Source organism: Monodelphis domestica, chromosome 3, assembly GCF_027887165.1.
Source record: "Monodelphis domestica isolate mMonDom1 chromosome 3, mMonDom1.pri, whole genome shotgun sequence".
Lineage (NCBI taxonomy): Eukaryota > Metazoa > Chordata > Mammalia > Didelphimorphia > Didelphidae > Monodelphis > Monodelphis domestica.
Window position 1 is genome coordinate 373688292 of NC_077229.1, and position 20856 is coordinate 373709147.

At 34.5% G+C, this 20856-nt stretch overlaps 1 protein-coding gene across 3 annotated transcripts in view; it reads left to right on the forward strand.

The window, feature by feature from the left end:
* RETREG1 (reticulophagy regulator 1) overlaps nt 1-20856 on the forward strand; it is a 191944-nt gene that overhangs the window by 164723 nt on the left and 6365 nt on the right. For all 3 annotated transcript variants that reach the window (XM_007486834.3, XM_056824279.1, XM_007486835.2), the window contains 5 exons: nt 14037-14163; nt 16642-16726; nt 17665-17802; nt 18525-18589; nt 18842-18968. In XM_007486834.3, coding sequence (XP_007486896.1) covers nt 14037-14163; nt 16642-16726; nt 17665-17802; nt 18525-18589; nt 18842-18968 — 542 coding nt within the window. The remainder of the gene's footprint in view (nt 1-14036; nt 14164-16641; nt 16727-17664; nt 17803-18524; nt 18590-18841; nt 18969-20856) is intronic.

Genomic DNA, 20856 nt, shown 5'->3' on the forward strand with positions numbered 1-20856 from the left:
TCTATTGTTACAGGAAGAAAATAGCTAGTTACTGATGTGGGATCTATTTTTATAACAACTGACTTGTTAGAGCATCTAGAATAAAAAAATATAAACTTTTTTTTAGTGGTACCAAAAAATCTTTCTATTCTCACTAAAATGACTGCTTAGCAAGAGCAGCGTTGCTTGTGTATATATATATATATATACACACACACATATATATATATATGCTTAATACTTTAATAAGGTGATTCCAAGGTCTACTTCTTGGTTTATTTTTATTTTTAATTATTGTCATAGCTTAAAAGATATTTCAGTGTAGATCCAAATGGAAGAAGTAATTCATTGCCTGTAATTACTAACTCATGTACTCATTTTGTAATCTAATCCATTAAATATGCAATGGTTTTTGTTGAAATTTCCATCCTCTTTGTGTCACCTGTTTTTGCAAATTATTTGAAAGGATTGCATTTTTAACAAATAGGTTCAAGTCCTATTGGAACTCTTCATTTGGAAAAAATTTAAGCTAATTCATTAATTATGTTTCCCAATTTAAAAATGCAGACATGAGAGTTTTTAATGGCAGACTTCTCATTATATTTTATCAGTTTGTCATTGTTTTTATTTTATAATGTGACTGATAAATATTGAATAAGGAATAGAAAGACAGCTAAGTGGCACAGGAGATTAAGTGCTGGGCTTGGAATTAGGAAGACTCATCTTCCTGAGGTCAAATCTAGTCTAATTGTACACAATATCAATATTGGACAATGATAACTAATTATATGATTATACTACTTATATGATCCTGGGCAAGCCACATAACTGAGTTTGCCTCAGTTTCCCCATTTGTAAAATGATTTGGAGAAGGAAATGGCAAAGCACTATAGTATCTTTGCCAAGAAAACCCTAAATGGGGTCGTAAAATATTGGACATGATAGAAAACCAGTCAATAACAAGGAATAGAATTAACAGCTCTGCCCTTATTTCCCTTGCTAAATTGTGCCATTTGTATCAATTAAAAATTAATTTTGCTAAATCATGGGGATTTATACTTCTTTCCTTTATGGGAACTGGTCACAAAATACTTTCTTTTGTTTTTTTTCCTCTTATATGCTTATTTATAGCCATATGTGTTTCTGTGGAGAAAAGTAGTTTCCAAGTGACAATTAGCATTTTTATACTGTAGCAATTTTTTTCATATTTCTTATTGTCATGCAAAGCATACTTCCAAATTGGTCATTGTTGTAAGAGCACGCTCATATATAACCAAAACCCCTCCCCCCCAAAACCTTAAATATACTGATGTGAAAGACAACTCCAAAGTTTTTTCTCTGGAGGTAGATAGCTTTCCCCTGCATAAGTCTTTCAAGATTGTCCCAGATCATTGCATTGCTGAGAGTAGCCATATTTTCACAGATAATTATAATCCAATATTGCTGTTATTGTGTACAATGTTCTCCTGGTTCTGCTTATTTCTCTCTGCATCAGTTCCCTCAGATCTTTCCAGCTTTTTCTGAAATCATCTTGGGGCAAATTTTTATAGCAAAATTATTTTTTTAATTTATCCAGAATATTTTTCCATGAATATTTTCCATTTTTCCATATTTTTCCTCCCCTCTTCCCTCCCTCCTTCCAAGAGCTGACGAGCAATTCCACTGGGTTATACGTGTATCATTTTTCAAAACCTATTTACATATTATTCATATTTGTAATAGAGTGATCTTTTAACATCAAAACCCCTATCATAACCCTATAAAAACCACATGATTAATCATATGTTTTTCTTCTGCGTTTCTGCTCCCTCAGTTCTTTCTCTAGATAAGGATAGCGTTCTTTCTCATAAGTTCCTCTGAATTGTCCTGGATCATTGCATTACTGCTAGTAGAGAAGTCCATTACGTTTGATTTTATATATATATATATATATATATATATATATATATATATATATATATATATATCAGTCTCTGTGTATAACATTCTCCTGGTTCTGCTCCTTTCATCAATTCCTGGAGGTCATTCCAGTTCACATGGAATTCCTCCAGTTTATTATTCCTTTGAGCACAATAGTATTCCATCACCAACATATACCACAATTTGTTCAGCCATTCCCCAATCAAAAGGCTTCCCCTCATTTTCCACTTTTTCCCCACCACAAAAAGCGCAGCTATGAATATTTTTGTACAGGTCTTTTTCCTTATTATCTCTTTGGGATACAAACTCATCAATGGTATGGCTGAATCAAAGGGCAGACATTCATTTAAAGCCCTTTGTGCACAATTCCAAATTGCCCTCCAGAATAGTTGGACATTGAAATTCACAACTTCATCAACAGTGTATTAGTGTCCCAATTTTGCCACGTCCCTCCAACATTTATTACTTTTCTTTGCTGCCATACTGGCCAGTCTGCTAGACATGAGGTGGTACCTCAGAGTTATTTTGATTTGTATTTCTCTAATCAAGTGGGATTTAGAACACTTTTTCTTGTGCTTATTGATAGTTTTGATTTCTTCATGTGAAAACTCCTTATAGCAAAATTATTGAATGTCTGCACTTTGGTTGATGTTCAGTATGATGAAAGGATGCGTAAGATGGAGTACTTTTCCTCGCAGAGCTTTGTTTTCTCCTAGAGAAAATAACATGCATTCATGAGGTACTGTATAAATGTCATGAAAGGTCACAAAAAAGGAAGGATTATTTTTAGAAACAGGAGATCAGGGGATAATATTTCATTGGGAAAGTACTGTTTTAAATCTGCTCTGAAGGAAAGGTGGGACTTAAAAAAACAGCCCAAAAAGGAGGGAAAACAATTATGGGAGCATGAATTGTTTTAATTCCTATCGACCAATGATGTATGTAGCCTGAGAAATATATCTTTCATATTACCAAATATGTAAGAAAAAATACATTTTGTGTTTTCTAATTTAAACAGATCCAGCCTCATGCTATATACCCTTATGGGGAAGATCCACATCCCAGGCAGGATGCTGCTAAGGACTTATACCCACAGAAGCAAACTCCTTTCACAAAATTTTTGTTCTTTCAATTCTCCTTAGGGAACTTGGAGCATATGAGTTTGGATAAGGAAAAAATTCCATCTTTATTTCCATGAGCCTTTAATCCTATGTATTTTATTGTATGCGTTTTAAGATATTTAGAGGAAGAATCCTGTAGGCTTAATCAGATTGCCAAATGAGTGCCCAACATACAAAAACAGTTAAGAACTCCTGCTTTAGGGGCTAAAGAAGGATTTTATTTCCTGATAATCTGATATTATTCTTTAGGGGAAAAATAGAATTCTTCTCCCCCCACCCCCATAGGGACAATGATTGAAGACAAACCTTGGCATTCACAAATGGAAACAGGCATTTAATCATCAGAACACCTCCAGTTAGGTGCTTGTCCCATTCTGACAGTGGAACTTAAATTGTTCGTGCCTCGGGCTTATTACAATCCGGTCATTAAAAACTTCAATAAAATCAGACATTAATATGACTTCCAATTGGCCTCTGTTCACAAAGTTTTAAAGAATTGCAACTGTAATCAAATAAAAACTGATGTTCAGTTTAGTTTCGGTTTTCAGACAAGGACTGCATTTGATTCATCTCAGGAGGAGAAAAAGGGGAGGAAGAAAAATTAATAAATATATTACTGATCTCAGATGAGTTTGAAAGTAGGATAACAAGAGGCCCCGAGAATAGAAATTCAGTTTCAGCAGGGAGATGTTGATTTACCACTTTAGACATGTGGCTCTCTGCTTGTCAGACCCAAGTAGGAGCAGACTAAGTGGCGTCTTCTATTCCCTCCCCAGGCTCTGCAGAAGACGTTGCACGCTTGGCTCATGTTGCCTGAGAAACTTAAAGCTTAGAGTTGAGTGCTGTGTAATTTCTTAATCTTGTGTTTGTTTGTATAATCCTTTGGTCGACATATCTTATTCTGCTTTGTCATGGCTGTGATTTGTGTGTCTGTAAATAGATATGTGTCTGTCTATCTCCTGGTTGCACATAGAAGCCTGACCACAGTTATTTAGGTACATATGTACATACACACAGAAGTATTTAGTATGTGCTTTCCATGGGCATATTAGTGCCAGTGGGTTAAAAAAAAATTTTCCAACAGATTGCACTAAGAAATTGTGAAGGCAGTAACTTGAGATTGACTGACCTTTCTAAGAAAAATTTGACAGGACTCTGCCATAACAGATGTCTACCATCAACAGAGCACGAGATCATTAGTCATTTCCAGAGAATGAAAAGTCTACAAGATCTCCAGGCCAAAACACACACACACACACACACACACACACACACACACACACACACACACACACACATATGAATGTGATTGGTTGGAGCATCTGCTTGTCACAATTGCTAGGTGATAGTTTATGTGTTAACCTTCATTTTAAAAAATGTTATAGTTAGATGAGTTGTAGTTCATCTAGTTCAATACCTTTATCTTATAAATGAGAAGACTAAGGTCTAAAGAAGAGTGTTGCATAGCAGGTTGTGAATGAAATATAATTAAAAATAGTTTAAATCTATTGCCAAGGACTATTTTAAGCACTTAATAAATGTTGAATTAAAATTTCAGAGTTTAATTTTAAACTTGTGAATATAGAAAGGAAATATTGACATGATAGGCACCTCAAGAACCTCTTTTTTTTTTTACTTTAATTTTCATCTGAATACACATTGATTAAAAAACAGACACCATAAGAGAAGTTTTGAGCTTTTGTAAAAGGGCTGGAAAGTCATAGGTATGTTTGAATTGTATTCTCTTTCAGTAAAATACTACAGTCCTAGAAAATCTTCAGCAGAACAACAAAAATGTTCCTTCCAGAGCTTTTTTAAAAGTAAGACATTGCTATGATCTTATCTTTATGTTCATTTTATTTAGTGTTGCCCCAATCTGTTTCCCTATTACATCCCAAAATGAAGTATTTTAGTTGTATTCTTTTGCACTTGGATCCAAATTGAGAAGTAAAGCGTTAAGATCTGAATTTTGCCTAAAGAGATCTTTTTCAAAGTGCAAGTTTCTAGTTTTTTAGGGTACCCATTTTCAAGAGGATGGCAAATGTCCCAACCAACTATTCTTGAAAAGAATATCATCTTGGATGAGATATTTCATTTTAAATGAAAATAGAATTCAGAAAGATGTCAGTATTATTAAATAAGGCTTTGAAGTTAGAGCAACAACTTTTCATTGCATTCTGATGTTTTCCTTGCTTTACAAATAACTAAATTTGTCCAAGCCAATTAAGAACCAGGCAATTATAAAATGGAACTTTAGGGTTCCTCTTGCAGTGTACAGTGCTCAAAATAGATTTCATAAGTATGAGTAAAAATTTAATATTATTTCATTGCATTCTTCTAGCTTTTAAAATTTCTCCAAAATCAGACATTATATTACCTTTCTAAACCCTTTCCCCCCCTTCTATTCTTTAAATGAAAAAAACTTTTGCTTCACCGAGAATTGTCTTCCTGTGGCATATGATGCTTATTCTAATCCTCCTGCCTTTGTTTATGCTCATCTGCTTGCCTGAAATGTCCACTGTCCCGGACTCTACAACATTTTAAAATACCACCTATTCAGATGACTTCAACTGACATTGATTTTTCAACATAATTTCTTCTCTAGCTCCCTTTTGCATTTATTACCAGTACCCATTCAGTTATTTAATCATTTGGTAAATTAATTTCCAAATATTTTATGCATTTTGTAGTTATTTTGAATGAGACTAACTTTTCTGTTATTGTCTTATGGATTTTGTTATCATTTTATAGCAGTGTTTTAGTAAATTTACTTTATAGCTTGTAACTTGTTGAAACAATTATTTTATTTAGTTTCTTTTTTTTTATTTTTTAATTTAAAATATTTTTCCATGGTTACATGATTCATGATCCCCCTTCATTTTTCCCTCCCCATTCCTGGAGCTGACAAGCAGTTCCACTGGGTTATACATATATTATTTTTTAAAACCTATTTCCATGCTATTCATACTTGCAGTAGAGTGATCTTTTAACATCAAAACCCTAATTACATCCCCATAGAATTACGTGATCAATCATATGTTTTTCTTCTGTGTTTCTACTCCCACAGTTCTTCCTCTGAATGTGGATAGTGTTCTTTCTCATAAGTCCCTCAGAATGTCCTGGATTACTGCATTGCCCCTAATGGAGAAGTCCATTACATTAGATTGAACCACAGTGTATCAGTCTCTGTGTACAATGTTTCCCTGGTTTTGCTCCTTTCACTCTGCATCACTTCCTGGAGGTTGTTACTGTCTCTATGGAATTCCTCCACTTTATTATTTTAGCACAATAGTATTCCATCACCAACAGACACCACAATTTGCTCAGCCATTCCCCAATTGAAGGGCATCCCCTCATTTTCCAATTTTTGGCCACCACAAAGAGCGCAGCTATGAATATTCTTGTACAAGTCTTTTTCCTTATTATTTCTTTGGGGTACAAACCCAGCAGTGCTATGGCTGGGTCAAAGGGCAGTCTATTAAAGCCCTTTGTGCATAGTTCCAAATTACCCTCCAGAATGGTTGGATCAATTCACAATCCACCAGCAGTGTATTAGCATCCCGATTTTGCCACATCCCTCCAGTATTTATCACTTTCCTTTGCTGCCATATTGGCCCATTTAGTTTCTTTACTGAGTCTCTAGGATCTCGTAAGTAACACATTCAAAAACCAAAGATGAATGAAATCAAAATGAAAGACTGGAACAAAATTTGCTGTCAACCAAGTGAATTAAAAAAAAACTAAAATGACATAGGAGAAAGAATGGCTCCTGGACTGGAGAACACCCCTCAAAGCCACTTGAGTTCAAGTCAGGTCTCTGACAACATCCTGGTTGAGTCACCCTCAGCAAGTTCCTTCAACTGCTGCAGGCAGTTCCCTCCGCGAGTTAACCTTTAAGGCTGAAGAATTGGCCCTGATTTGCTCGTGCAAAAACAGTTTTCTCACATTTCAGTCTAATCCCTTTCTCTGCTTTTTTCAGATTCACATTGATTATTAGTTTTATTCCAGGCTTTCATTTTTAATTGTGCATTTCTCTGTTTTGAGAGTGCTTTGTTCTTAAGAAACAGAGTGTAGAATTTTGGTACCTTATGGATATTGCCACTCTCCTTTATTGGAGTGTCAAATCTATTTATATTTTAAGTTAAAAGAAATGGTTTATGCTTTTCTCCATTTGGGTGTTTAGTATTATCTTTTTAAAAATCTATTTTGTTCCTTTTAAAGATAAAGAAACTTATCTTTAAGAAGTTCAGAGAGGATGATAGATTTATGTAAAACCACATAGTAAGTGACAAAATTAGTATTGCCAAAGTTGTCAAAGTGGGATTTGAACGCAGGTCTTTAAATTCAAAGATGAGAGAAGTTTGTTTTTTTCTGCTATATCAGGTAGTTTCTTAGTGCTGATCACATAAAAAGTAGTCAATAAATAACTCATTCATTAATGTTTTTGCAATGTTCTTTTGAAATCCACAGAAAATTAATAAATAACAAAAAAAAACATTAATTAAGCATTTACCATGTACAAAGCACTGTGCTAACTAAGCACAGGTGATACAGATAGAAAAACAAGATAACTTCTTGCTTTCAAGAAACTTGTATAAAGTGGCTAAATGTAATAACATTTAATGTTCTCAAGTAATTTCTATTTCTATACCCCCCCCAGTTTCCTGTTTTACTTCTTATCTTCACTACATTGGTTTTGTTTGTGTCAAAACTTTTAAATTAAATGTATTAAAATGATCCATTTTATACCTTAACATTTATGTTTAGTCACAAATTCTTCCCTTGTTCATAGGTCTTACAGATAAATTATTCTATGCTCTCCTAATGTGTTTCTGATATCACTCTTTAAGTCTAAATCATGTATCCCATTTGACCATTTCTTGGCATACAGTGTGAAATGTTGATCTATACTTAGTTTCTGCCAAAATGCTTTCCAGTTTTCCCAGCAATTTTTGTTAGTGAGTTATTCTCCCAAAAGCTTGAATCTTTTCATTTTTCAAACATTAAATCATTCTGGGCACTTATTACTAGGTTTTATGTGCCTAATCTATTTTGTTGATCCATCACTCTTATTTCTTAACCAGTACCAAGATTGTTTTCATGAAGACCACTTTGTAATACAGTTTCAGAATCTGGTACTCCTAGGCCACTTTCCATCACAATTTTTTTCATTGATTCTCTTGATATTGGTTTTTCCAAATGAATTTTGTTACTCTTTTTTCTAGCCCTATGAAATAATTTTTTGATAAGTTGGTTGGTATGGCACAGTAATTTTAGTAGAATTGTCATTTTTCTTATATCGGTTTAGCCCACCCATAAGCAAGTAATAGTTCTCCAGATGATCAGTTCTATTTCTATAAAAAGTGTTTTGTAATTGAGTCCTCATAATTTCTGGATTTGTCTTGACAGGTAGGCTCCTAAGTGTTTCATATTGTCTATAGTGATTTTAGATGGAATTTCTCTTTCTACCTCTTGCTGCCAGACTTTGTTGATAATGTATAGAAATACTGATGATTTGTTTGGGCAACTTCACTAAAGTCGTTTATTATTTCGACTAATTCTTTAGTAGATTCTCTAGTTTTTTCTAAGTATACCATCATGTCATCTGTAAAGAGTAATAGTTTTGTTTTCTTATTGCCTTTCTAACTCTTTCAATTTCTCTTCAAATGAAACTAGCATTTCTAGTACAATTTTGAATACTAGTAATGATAGTGGGCATCCTTGCTTCATCCCTGATGATCCTGGGAGGAAAGCACCTATCCTCAGCATTGGGGAATATAAGGGCAATTTTTTTAAAAGCCTAGGTTTTCTCTCTATGCTCCTTGAGGGGCAGGAATTGTTTCATTTAAAAAATATTATAAATGCTTAATAAACTTTTGAATTGAATTGAGCTGAAAGAAGATGAGGAAGGTAGAGTTGAAATGGAAAAGTCAATGAATGGAGATTGAAGATGCAATGTTGGGAGAATAGTAATGGAAGATGGAAGGTATGCAATGATGATAGCTGGCATTTATATAGCACTTTAAGGTTTGCAGTTAGCTTATTCCTCATAAGAACCTTGAAAGACGGTGCCACTAATTTTATCTGTATTTTATAGGTGATCAAATTGACAAATTAAGTAACACTCATTATCACACAGCTAGTAAATGTCTGAGTTGGAATTTGAACTCAGGTCTTTGTGAGTCAAAAGTTTTATACTATATCCTAGACACTTAATAACATGCTATAAAACTGGGAATTTGGATTGGAGCCCAGCTGTAGAAGGTTTTAAATGCTAGCTGGATTGTTGAGGACAGATTGGTTGAATACTCTGTACTTCATGAAACTAAAAAAAAAAATTTTAGTTTCCTGAGTCAAATTTTTGAAGTCACTGAAGTTATTCATACTTATTACTGTAAGATATTTTCAGCTTTCCTATCACTTGAAACCTACAAAATTTCGCATTGGCTTCCTTTTTGGAGTTACTAAACAACCTAAGTCTCAGGAAGGAAGGATGTCAGAATATACCACTAAATCTCTAATATAGTTCTCTGTATAACTTCAGCTGAACTCTGGGGATGTATGACTAGTCCAGAAGCAATTCTTTAAAAAAAAAAAAAGATAAGTGCTGGTAGACCTGTTTTGTTTGTGTGTATATTGTATTGCCAAGCTTCATCACAATACAGCACCAGAACAGACTTTTATGGAAGGAAAGACAAAACTTAGAAGGAAGCTCAGAAGCCTTAGAAAGTTCAAATCTATTATATTTGACCACAATGCCTCTTGGCTCCTGGAAATAAAATGTTAATATAATCTTGTAGAATTTAAGGGAGATATTAAGATTTCAATAAAATTCTTGCTTAGATGGGAAGAAAAAATCCTAGCCCAATACAGTTTATTTTGGTTGAAAAAAATCATTGATTTTGCTCTTAAGTTCAGGAATTCATAGAACAAAGAAGTTAAGTGTCAAAATTGAAAAAAGTGACCTGAATGTTTACATGTAGAGCAAACTGATAGAAATTTAACCAATTCTTCCCCTTTGTATTTTTAAAGGGCCAGTCCTTGTTTATTGACTCATAAAATTATTAGCCATTTGTATTTTGTAGAGAGTCTTGAATATCTTTCTTTACAGATTCATCTATAAATTTAAAGATCATTCATTAATGGTCAAAGAGATTTTGCCCTCAGTAGGATGATCAGGTTTGCTTATCTGGCATTGAGAATAAATTCTGTTTCCCCATGGTGTCACTACACTGAAATATTCACATTAGATAGATAGAATGCATCCAATTAGAGAAAAATTGCAATCTATTTTTAAAGAGCACCATGGTGTCACACTTCTCAGGGTTGTAGAACCCCCTAATGGAGAACTTTACATGTTGTAGTCCAAAGAATGCATTGAGAATGCTATGTTTATTTTAATTTTTTTTGTCTTTGTAACCAATCTAAAAAGTAACTAAAATTTTTTAACTGAAATTGAGAGGTATGTCTCCCCATTTTTACCCAAATTATAAATACTTTTCTAAAATATTATTTTTGTTATAATATATTTAAAGGGTAATTAGAACTTTTAAACTAAAATGGATGGGGTTTCATCATTCCCATTTTAACCCAAATTAGAAATATTCTTTTAAAAATTCTAATTATAAAAAATAAATTTGCTTTTGTTTCTATAAGGAAAAAGAGAATACTAAAGATTTAATGAATTATTTGGAAGAGAAAGAGAAATGATTACAAATTACTCAACACCCAATATGAATTCATTTTTTTTTAAAATCCATTTGTCACACAAATACCTGAATGTGTTTGAGGTATGGTATTATTAAAAAAATATGTTGTTACTTTCAAAATTAATTTGTTTTTAGACCAGTGAATTTTACTTATAGAGAAAAACAATGAGGAAATTCCACATTGCCAACACTATAACTTGCTTCCTAGAGGATTCTCATTTCTGATATGGAAGATAAGACCTGGCTTCCTAGTCTGGGCTGAAATTTATTGGAGGTGCTATGAGATACAGGGGAAAGTGTGGTGCTGGATAGAAGTTGGAGGACCTACTACAAATACCATCTCTGCTAACTTTTAATTTAGGAGTTCAGGGTCAAAGGACTTAAGACTGTCTCTTCCATCTCTAAATCCATAAATCTGTGGTCCTGTATTCCATTATAGCAGTCAATAATTAAATCAAGAGTATGATCCCATAGTGGCAGATTTGGAGTTGAAATGGACCTTAATGGTCATCCAAACCAACTCCCACATTTTACAGAGAAGGAAAATGAGTCCCAGAGAAGAAAAAACAAATTGCCCAAAGTCCCTGAGGAGGGAATAAGTAGTGGAACTAACTTTGAATCAAGGTTCTGTGACTCTTCATTGTATCCCACTGTCTCTATAATAACAGGACTAGAATCCAGATGTGGGTTCCAGTCCTACTTCTGCTCTTTAATACTATGTGTGTTGACTTTTTAGGCAAATAATTTCACGCCTATGAAAGACTGCTTGTGAAATATAGTACTTTAATAAAGGTGGGGTTATAAATGCAGGTTATAGTTATTCCTTTCCTCTTTCCAGCTTTTCCGACCAGCCTGTGATCTTCCCCTACTCCCAAGTTCAACAGCTATGGAGTGCCTACTTGCTATGCCTTATGGATGATATATATGGTCATTTATAAAGCTTTCCCACTCTTACTTATGGACACTTTCCTTTGAGAGAAATAGTGGATGAAATTTCATAGTCTCAGGTCTAGTTTTGGGGGAAGTGTCACATTAATGCTTGACCAGATATGGAGCTGAGATCATTTTCATTAGTATTCACTGTGACTTCCACTCCAGAAATGGGTACCTGCAGAGCAATTCGCCTCATGTTTTTAGCATTGGAGAAGGGATATATTAAGCTATATCCTATTTAGCTATAGGGAGATGCCTTCTCAAGGAAGTCAGTGGTTCTCTCCTTGTCTAATGATGGCAAGAACTCAAGAGACTATCTAGGAAGTGTCCAAGAATTAAGGAGGAAAATACTAATAATAAATATTGGAATATTGATCAACCTCTTCCCTTTAGTTGTTGGGCATAGCAATGGGAGAATGCTATACTGTTTAACCAAAAGCTGTAGCAACCTAACTTTTTTAAAGGTCTTATGTATATTTCAAGACCTTTCAAACTTTTATACTGTGTATGTCATACTGCTTCCAAGGATTATGGGAAGGGAGCCATATTCCATGTAAAAGATCTGTTTCCTATGGGTCAGTCCAATATTCACACGAGCTGCTTTCTCTTACTTAAATGTTTTCAGGAAAGAACTTTCTAGGAAAGCCTAGAGTTTAATATTCTCAATAACTGTATGTATTATGCATGTGTCACCTGTAATGCACTCTAAAACATCAAACAGGAATGAGCATAAATTTCCTTTATGACTTTGGATTCTAGGAATGAGGAAATAATTTTTCCTAGAAAGTTCTATCTCTAAAAGTGGAACACTCAACTAATACTAGGAAAGAGAACAGGTGGGGCAGGAGGGGCAAAGGAAAATAGTGTGGTCTAATGGGATGGCTGTCATTACTTAAAACCAGAGAATTTGAGTAGGATGGCACCTCAAACATAATTTTTGCTTCAACTTTCTTATTTTATATAGGAGAAAATTGAGGTCCAAAGAGCTTATTATTTTATCCAGAGTTTCTTAGCCAATTTATTACAGAAGCAAAACCAGAACCTTGTACTTCACTTTCCCTGTCTAAGAATTTTTCCATGTGATAACTACATTTCATTACCATTTTCAAATACACCCTTACAGACAACAACAGTAATAATTTCATGACACTTTCCACTGCTCATATGTGCTTATATTTGATGTGTGACATTTTATTTGTGGACAGTGTATCTTATCAACTTTTGTGAGTGGAAACTGCTCGATCAGAGCCCTGTGTCTTTTTTTATCTTCAAATTTCCCTCAGTGTCTAGAATATAATAATTATTTAATAAATATCAAAGAGAAGATGGGAGAAAGGGAAAGAGGAAAGAACTCTAGATCATCTCATATAGTCTGATTACTCACAAAAGCACCCTAGGGCAATCAGGGTGTTAGATTTAAGAATTTAATGATAATGATGACTCATTTAGAGTTTTTACTTAGCAATGAATGTGTCTGCTTCAATTACTATTCTATAATAGCAAGAGATAAAATACTAGTTCAGAAAAAATGGATTTGTTTTTCTAGGGAAAAGATATACTAATCTAGTAAGAGTCTTATTTTATTGAGCATATTTAAAATAAGCATATATATATGACAGCAGGCATTATTAGCAGGGAACGAGAGGCTCCAGGATCAATGAGATAAGAGAACCCAAAGATCAAACAACAGAATAAATGAATACATCTTTAAGCTATCTTGGAATTTTTGTCAACAACAACAAGATCTCTCTGGATGTTATAGTTCATGATGGGGGGGCATTTTGATGATACTCAAAATTGATAAAAAAAAATGTGAATGATTATCATCCTCTAGAGAAAGGTATTCTTTAGTTATGAAAGATATCTATAGAGAACTTTAATAGATTTGAATATATGATTCCTCTTTTTTCTACTCATTTTCCTTTGCTCACTAAGCATCCATTTGTTAAGAAAAAAGTCTACTAATTTGATTATCATTAGGAATTTTTAAAAGAAAACAGATGGTCAAGTTGAACAGTCTAGGAGCTTCTGACATTAAATAGTCTCTTTACCTCTGAAATTTGTCTCACTTTCAAATATATTATTTTTACTTATCATCAATTTATGATTCATGTTATATTTTCTTAGGTTAATACTCAAATTCATGTGTATTTTCCAAGTATATACCAATTGATGGTGGAAAGACTTTATAATACTTGTTGATCCAGCCTAGGCTTTCAAAATTTTCTGTCAAGTTAACCAACCAATGTTAAAGAGTCATTGTAGACATTTAGACTTCGATTATTTGATGGATTCTAAACACCAGATGAAATTCCTTTAAGTATTATCATCAGTTATTCAAAGTTATGATGTGATTTCTTTCTCTTTGTTTTAGCTGGGAAGTGGTAAATTCCAAAGCTGATGAAAAGCCCAGACTCAGCCAATGCATTGCAGAATCATGGATGAACTTCAGCTTATTTCTTCAAGAAATGGCACACTTTAAGCAGCAGAACCCTGGCAAGGCAAGTTTCCCCACACATAATAATCATAACTTTCATTATATCACCCAACAGATTTGGAAACAGATGGTCTCACTTATTACATCGGGTTGCAAAGATTCATTCATTCTGAATACAAAGAATATACAATTTACTGAGAGAGAAAACCTGAAAATTAGAGGCAGACAACCTGGATTTAAATCCTAGTTCTGCCACTACACTAGCCTACGTTGCCCTGGGTAAAGCCACTTTCCACAGCCCTAAATTAGGGATACTAACACATGAGCAATTTGTCTCACCGAGTTGTCATGAGGAAAGGATGTTATAAATATTAGAGTATTATGTAAATGAATATTATGTTTATTATTAAAAGACTTTTAGAGAAGTATGGATGCTCTAGCCATGCTTATATTCTGAATTTGAGATTTCTTGTAACTCTGATCAAGGAGAAGATACCTAATTTTTAAAATTGTTATGTTCAAACTAGATAAAACATTTTATGAATTTAACATGATTCTCCTTTGGCTACTGCTGTAGGAAAACAAAACTAATTTCTTCCTTCCCCTTTCCCTCCAAAAGCAAAAAAAAAAAAGAGAGAGAGAGAGATTTTTGAGAAATTTATGGCAAGCCTGATTTCCAAACTGAAAGTTAATCACATTCATCCTATTGTAAAAAAAATAAATAAATAAATAAGCATTTGGTAGAAATATCATAATAAATAAATAAATAAAATAAAATAAATAAAAGAGAACAAATGAAATAAATTTTGGAAATTATCTTTAGCCTAAAATAAATAATCATCCTCAATAAGTGTTTATTGAATTGAATTTGTGGGGAAGGAGACGACTCATGTAGAGGGCTCCTCAGACCATTTTGGAAGGAGGATAACTGAGAGGTATCATCACACAGAGAAATGCACATCAAAGGCCTCCTCCGAGACTCATCACCATGGCAACGTTGTTGTAGAGAGGCCCCCCCCTTTACTTTTTCGGCAGCTTCTCTGTTAAACCCTGTGGGAACAGGGCTGCCCCAGGGTGTGGTAGCTCTGATAGTAGACTTTTACTTTCATGCTGAAAAAAGGATCCCTCCAGTTCCCTTGTCTTCCATTCCCTGTGAGCATTAAAGGTTGCAATCGCTGATTATTCTGTTATCAGAATACTTAGTTCTGCTTTGGAACTTTTGAAAAGTCCATAAGATTTTCTTTTAAAGTTGTTGTTTTTATTTAAGATAGCACTGTATGGTACAGTACACCTGTTCTGCCCTCTTCCTATGTGAGCAGCCCATTCTTTTCTTTCCAGCCACATCCATCCCCTTGATAAATGGCCCTTTTCCCACCCAGTTGTTTGTGGCTGTTTGTGGCTGCTGTTCTCCGTTGCCCTTGATGCCCTGCGATGTTCCTTGACTACCAGCCACACAGCATCCCTGAAAAAAATGACGTTCTTATAAGGCATGACCAGTGTTTCAGAGAAAAGCTGGATCATTAAAAGTATTCTGTTGTGTGTTTTGATTCCTGGCATTTCAAAAACTTTGTTCCACATCTTAATTTCTTCGTATTTCATCAAGTTACCGTGAAATTTAGCCCTTCTTCTTTCAATCACATTTCCCCCCAATAGGGTATGTACCCCTTTCTCAGAAACATGTATCTTTTTAAAATTCCTTTTAACCCAGGTGCTTCCTCAGCTCTGGTGATCCTAACTTCCTCCAATTCAGTGGGGGTGTCTGTGTCCTAATTGCACAATATGGCTCAAACTCACATTCTAACATGTGCTTTTCCTAGATCATACAAGAGTCACGAATCAAATAGCAAATATTTAATTACAATAGAATAGGTAACGTAATGTCATCCACTGAGCTACACGGCTGCCCCCCTCTTTGTATCCTTTAAAGTGATTGAACAATTATTGATGTGAGGCTATTGTTGATTTGCTGCCAGGGAGGGAGGGAGTCTTTAACATAAAAAATGGTTGTTTGAAAAACTTTAACTACTGATATATGCTGAAAGAATATATTTTGTATCATAAAATGCATATAGTAAAAGTATATAATCAAGAATGGTAAATAGAAGAAATAGAAGGAATTTTGGAAAGACATAAGTGAAGAATACCCAACTAGATCAATATATTCAATCATTTGGGATACCCCTAAGTTGAAGAGTTTTAAAAATTTTTTGAATTAATTATAAATGTAAGTTTAATTAATTTCATTATTTTTACAGTCTACAATAAACAACTTGTAGAAATAATTTGGTGGGAGTGAGGGGAGCAGCTAGGTAACTCAGTGGATTGAGAGCTAGGTCTAGAGATAAGAGGTCCTGAGTTCAAATCTAAACTCGGACATTTGTGTGACCCTTAACACTATTCTGCTTCTGAACAAGTACTCAATATTGATTCTAAAGATGGAGGGTTAAGGTTTAAAAAAAATAATTCGAGGTGTTCATGTATGCAGCCATAATAAAATGTTTTCATCATGAATATTGAATATTGTTGGTTTTTTTAATTCTAGTTTTGCCTCCTGGTCTGCAGTGTGTGCACATTTTTTACAATCTTAGGAAGCTACATTCCTGGAGTCATACTCTCCTACTTTGTATGTAAGTCTACCGTCTTATCTTTTTCAAATTCCTATTGTATTTGTGGTATGTCACTAGCTTCCTTTAAGGCTCAGCTTACTCAAGTGCTACCTTCTCCAGGACACATTTACCAGATACTCCTGCTGCTACTTTTGATTCTTCCTGGGTTATCTTCCAATATCTATTTTTATCTTCTATACTCTTATCTTATATTTTCTTATGCAATTAAAATATAGTCATATATATTTCTTATATATTCTATACATATGTTCTTATATATATTTCTTATATTAAAAAACATTTTTACTATGTTTTCTCTCCCATTAGATGTAAGCTCCTTGAAAGCAGAGACTGTTTTTGCATGGGGAAAAAAAATCAAAGCCCAACTCAGCGCTATAAATAAAATGTTTGTTGATGGATTGTTTTATAAAAAGAGCTAGCTCTAGTTTGGATTTTCACTCTGCCAACATATCTCATTTTATCCACATGGAAACTAAAGGACTGTTTAGTGGCAGAGCTACAAATATATCCTGGGGCATTTGACTCTCCAGCTCTAGTCTTTTTCTGGCATATCCTACTGAATCTTTGAAAATCACTTTCCTTGAAAATGAAGTAGCCCACGAACAAGTTTCTTGGCTTACAGTGTTCAGGTTGCAAGGGCATGAATGGATAGAAGTCTGGTTTCCCGCCAGCTTTTGAACAAGGCTTATTGTTAAAGTTGTCTGTGGTGACAATGATGATGATGAAGATGAGAGAAGGAAACTGAAAGCCTGCCTTGTTTGTGAAATAAGTTCATTATTTTTTGTTCATGATTTCTATTCTCTCTACTGCACAGTACTTTTCCTAAGTAATAAACACTTATTTGGCAGTAAGGGACATTCAGGGCCTTTGTTTGTTTGTTTGTTGTTTTCAGAATTCTGAGCCCTTGAAATAATTCCTTCCTTTCCCCTTTATTTTAGTACTCTGTGCCTTTTTGTGTCCACTGTTTAAGTGCAATGAATTTGGACAAAGAGTATACAGCAAGATCAAGTCATTTCTGCTAAAACTAGATTTTGGAATAGGAGAATATATTAACCAAAAGAGGCAAGAGAAATCTGGTAAGTAAAGTTGAAAATGCCAAAATTCCACATATGACATGAGGCATACACATATGAGTCATTCTTGAATTGGATTTAAGAAATTGTTCTGTAAGCAAAGCTGTGTACTCACCACTATTTCAGCTGTTTGCACTAACCCAAAGAGAATACACATTTGATTTCAATTTGGTACTTAAGGGATTTTTTTCTGACTAAACTTTGAGGAAAGCAAGCTCTCCATAGACTATTTCTCATTTGATTTTAGATATTCTTCTAGTATATTTCACTCATTACTCTGCTTTTATTGAATAAATGAATTTAAAATTTGATAAGCTATGGCAGTGAAAGGTTTAATTAAACATTTTATGCTTTGCTATTTCTGATTAATTTTCTTTGTTTAAGTTGATTTAATTGGAAAATGGGATATTGATAATATGTTGTTGAGAAAGCCTAGAGAAGAAATATGGTAGAATAGAATGATGAAATAAAAAAGAATCATGCCAAGGGAGAAGGAGACAAGAAGTAGGAAAACTGACTTCCCTCTCAGTTTATCTGGGCCAAGGATAGTTCCCTATATAATTAATTTATCCTGCTCATAAATGAGGCTCTTGCTGTGAAAACATTCCAGATTTGGAAGTATTTGACAATTTGAGAAACATGGGATGGACACAATAGACAAAAAGTAGTACCTTTTGGAAAGCTAAGAAACTGAAAACTTATGTCTACATTTTCTTTCTCAACAGAGGCAGATAAAGAAAAAAATCACAAAGACGACAGTGAATTAGACTTTTCAGCCCTTTGTCCTAAGGTACTTCCTGGCTAATTTTCCCTGTTTTCTTTGGAGTTTGGCTGTAGAGTCACTTCCCTATAACAAAGCTGGATGGATGTTCCTTAAGTGGAACTTCAGCATTTCTAGGAGGTGACAAACTCCATAAGGAAAACACACATCTTATTAAATGACCTGTTGTTTTTTTTAATCTTACACTAATTTCATTAGTGTTTGCCTAAGAAAAGGTGGTTGGAATGCAAATTAATATTTGACTTTTAAACTTTGGCACAGGTTAGCCTCACAACTGTTGCCAAAGAGCTATCCGTGTCTGACACAGATGTATCAGAGGTGTCTTGGACTGATAACGGGACCTTCAATCTCTCCGAAGGATGTACTCCCCAAACAGACACTTCTGATGGTATGTAATAGGGTGATGATGGTGAGGGCTAGGTGCATCAGGCCTGGAGGCCATCCTGAGTCCAGATCTGACCTCAGACACTTCCTAGCTGGGTGACCCTGGATGAGTCACTTAATCCTGTATGCCTCAGTTTCCTCATCTATAAAATGAATAGGGGAAGGAAATGGCCAGCCACTCTGGGATTTCTGTCAAGAAAACCCCAAATGGCTCACAGAATTGAATGTGACTGTAAAATCACTGTACAACAGCTGTGCTAAGTCCCTTACAAATATCTCATTTGAGTTTTAGAAGCATTTATTATCCTCATTTTACTACTGAGGAAACAGAAGCAAACAGAAGTTAAGTGACTTTCCCATGGACACAGAGCTAGTTATTGTCTGAAGCTGGGTCTTTGGACTTGGGGCACTCTGACCGCTGTCACCTAGTTGTCTCTTAATGTAATATATGCCATAATATACTATATGCCATTGCTTTTTGACAGCCTCAATTATTTTTTTTTTGACAGCCTCAATTATTATTAAAACGTGCAAAAATGTTTGACCATCTGTTCTAGCACTTGTATGTGCTAAGTTTACTTCAGTGGGGTGGCTATTTGGAGATAGACTAGATCTCTTAGAGTATCATAATTTAGAGCCAGGAGAGGACGTAGAATCCATCGAGTCCCGTGCCCCACTTCCTTTTATAGACGATGAAACTGAAACCGGGTTTGCTCAAAGTGATACTGACTGCAACCGACAGGTGGGATTTGAAAACAGGTCCTTTTGACTTATAAATTCAGATATTTTGGTATTGAAGTTGCCCCCACTCTAAACGATGAGACCGATACTCAAGAACCATCTTCTCTCACTTAATAATCCACAGTCAAATGCAATGAATTATAATGACTGGTCTCCTCTTTTTGCATACCCTTACCTAAAATGTGAAAGCCTTAATTGCTTTTTAAAAATAAATTCTATATAGTAAATTGCACAATAAATTGTATAAGTTTTAGATAAATTCACTTAGATCAGTATAACACATTTTCTTTAAAATCTGTTCTTCAAGTAAAACTGAGAGGAGAATCTTTTCAGTCTTAGCCCTAGCTTCAACAGACCTCTTATTGCTCACCAAACGTGCTTTGAGGTTTCATTAGATGCCAAGGCATGGAGGTGACCTTCAGATTATCAAAGGCTTTGCCAGAGGAGCACAGGCTCCGTCAAGTCTTAGCAAGCTGGAAAGGTTTTGAATACAGACTTGATCAGAACTAGCCTGACCAAGTTTGAAGAAGTTCACAACTTGGTGGTTGTGGGACTGAAGACTGATTTTTTTTTAAACCACAGCAATTACTGAGAAGTTGTGCTCTCCATCAGTGGAGGGGAGTAATTTCTATATTTGCATTAGAAATTATAAATCCATAAAAAATAAATATAAGCATATATATTTGTATTAGAAATTATAAATCCATGAAAAATGAATATAAGCATAATAAAAATCAGCTCTTCCTTGTTCAATGTATTTTACAAGGAAGAAAAATTCCTGTAAGCATACTCAATGAATAAATGAGGAAGGTAGCATGCTACAGTGGCTCAGGAGCCCAGGGCACTGCTCAGTTCTAGCACTGGCTGTTTGTGTGATCTCAGGCATGACACTGTGTAATTAGAATTTTGCTCCCCCAAACTCTCTTTCCCAGCTTCCTGTGTTCCTTCTCACATTATGTGCCAACATAGGGAGGATATATTTTTGTGTAGCTCCTCCCACTTGCTCTTTTTCTCCTGATCATGCTGGGAGGTTGGGTGAGTGCCAGGCAGGAGAATTTTTCTCACATGTCTTTACTCAGGTTTTTACTTTTGTTCTTGTATTCTTCCTACTTCAAGTGATCATTAATAAATCTTATGTAATACTTGGAGTT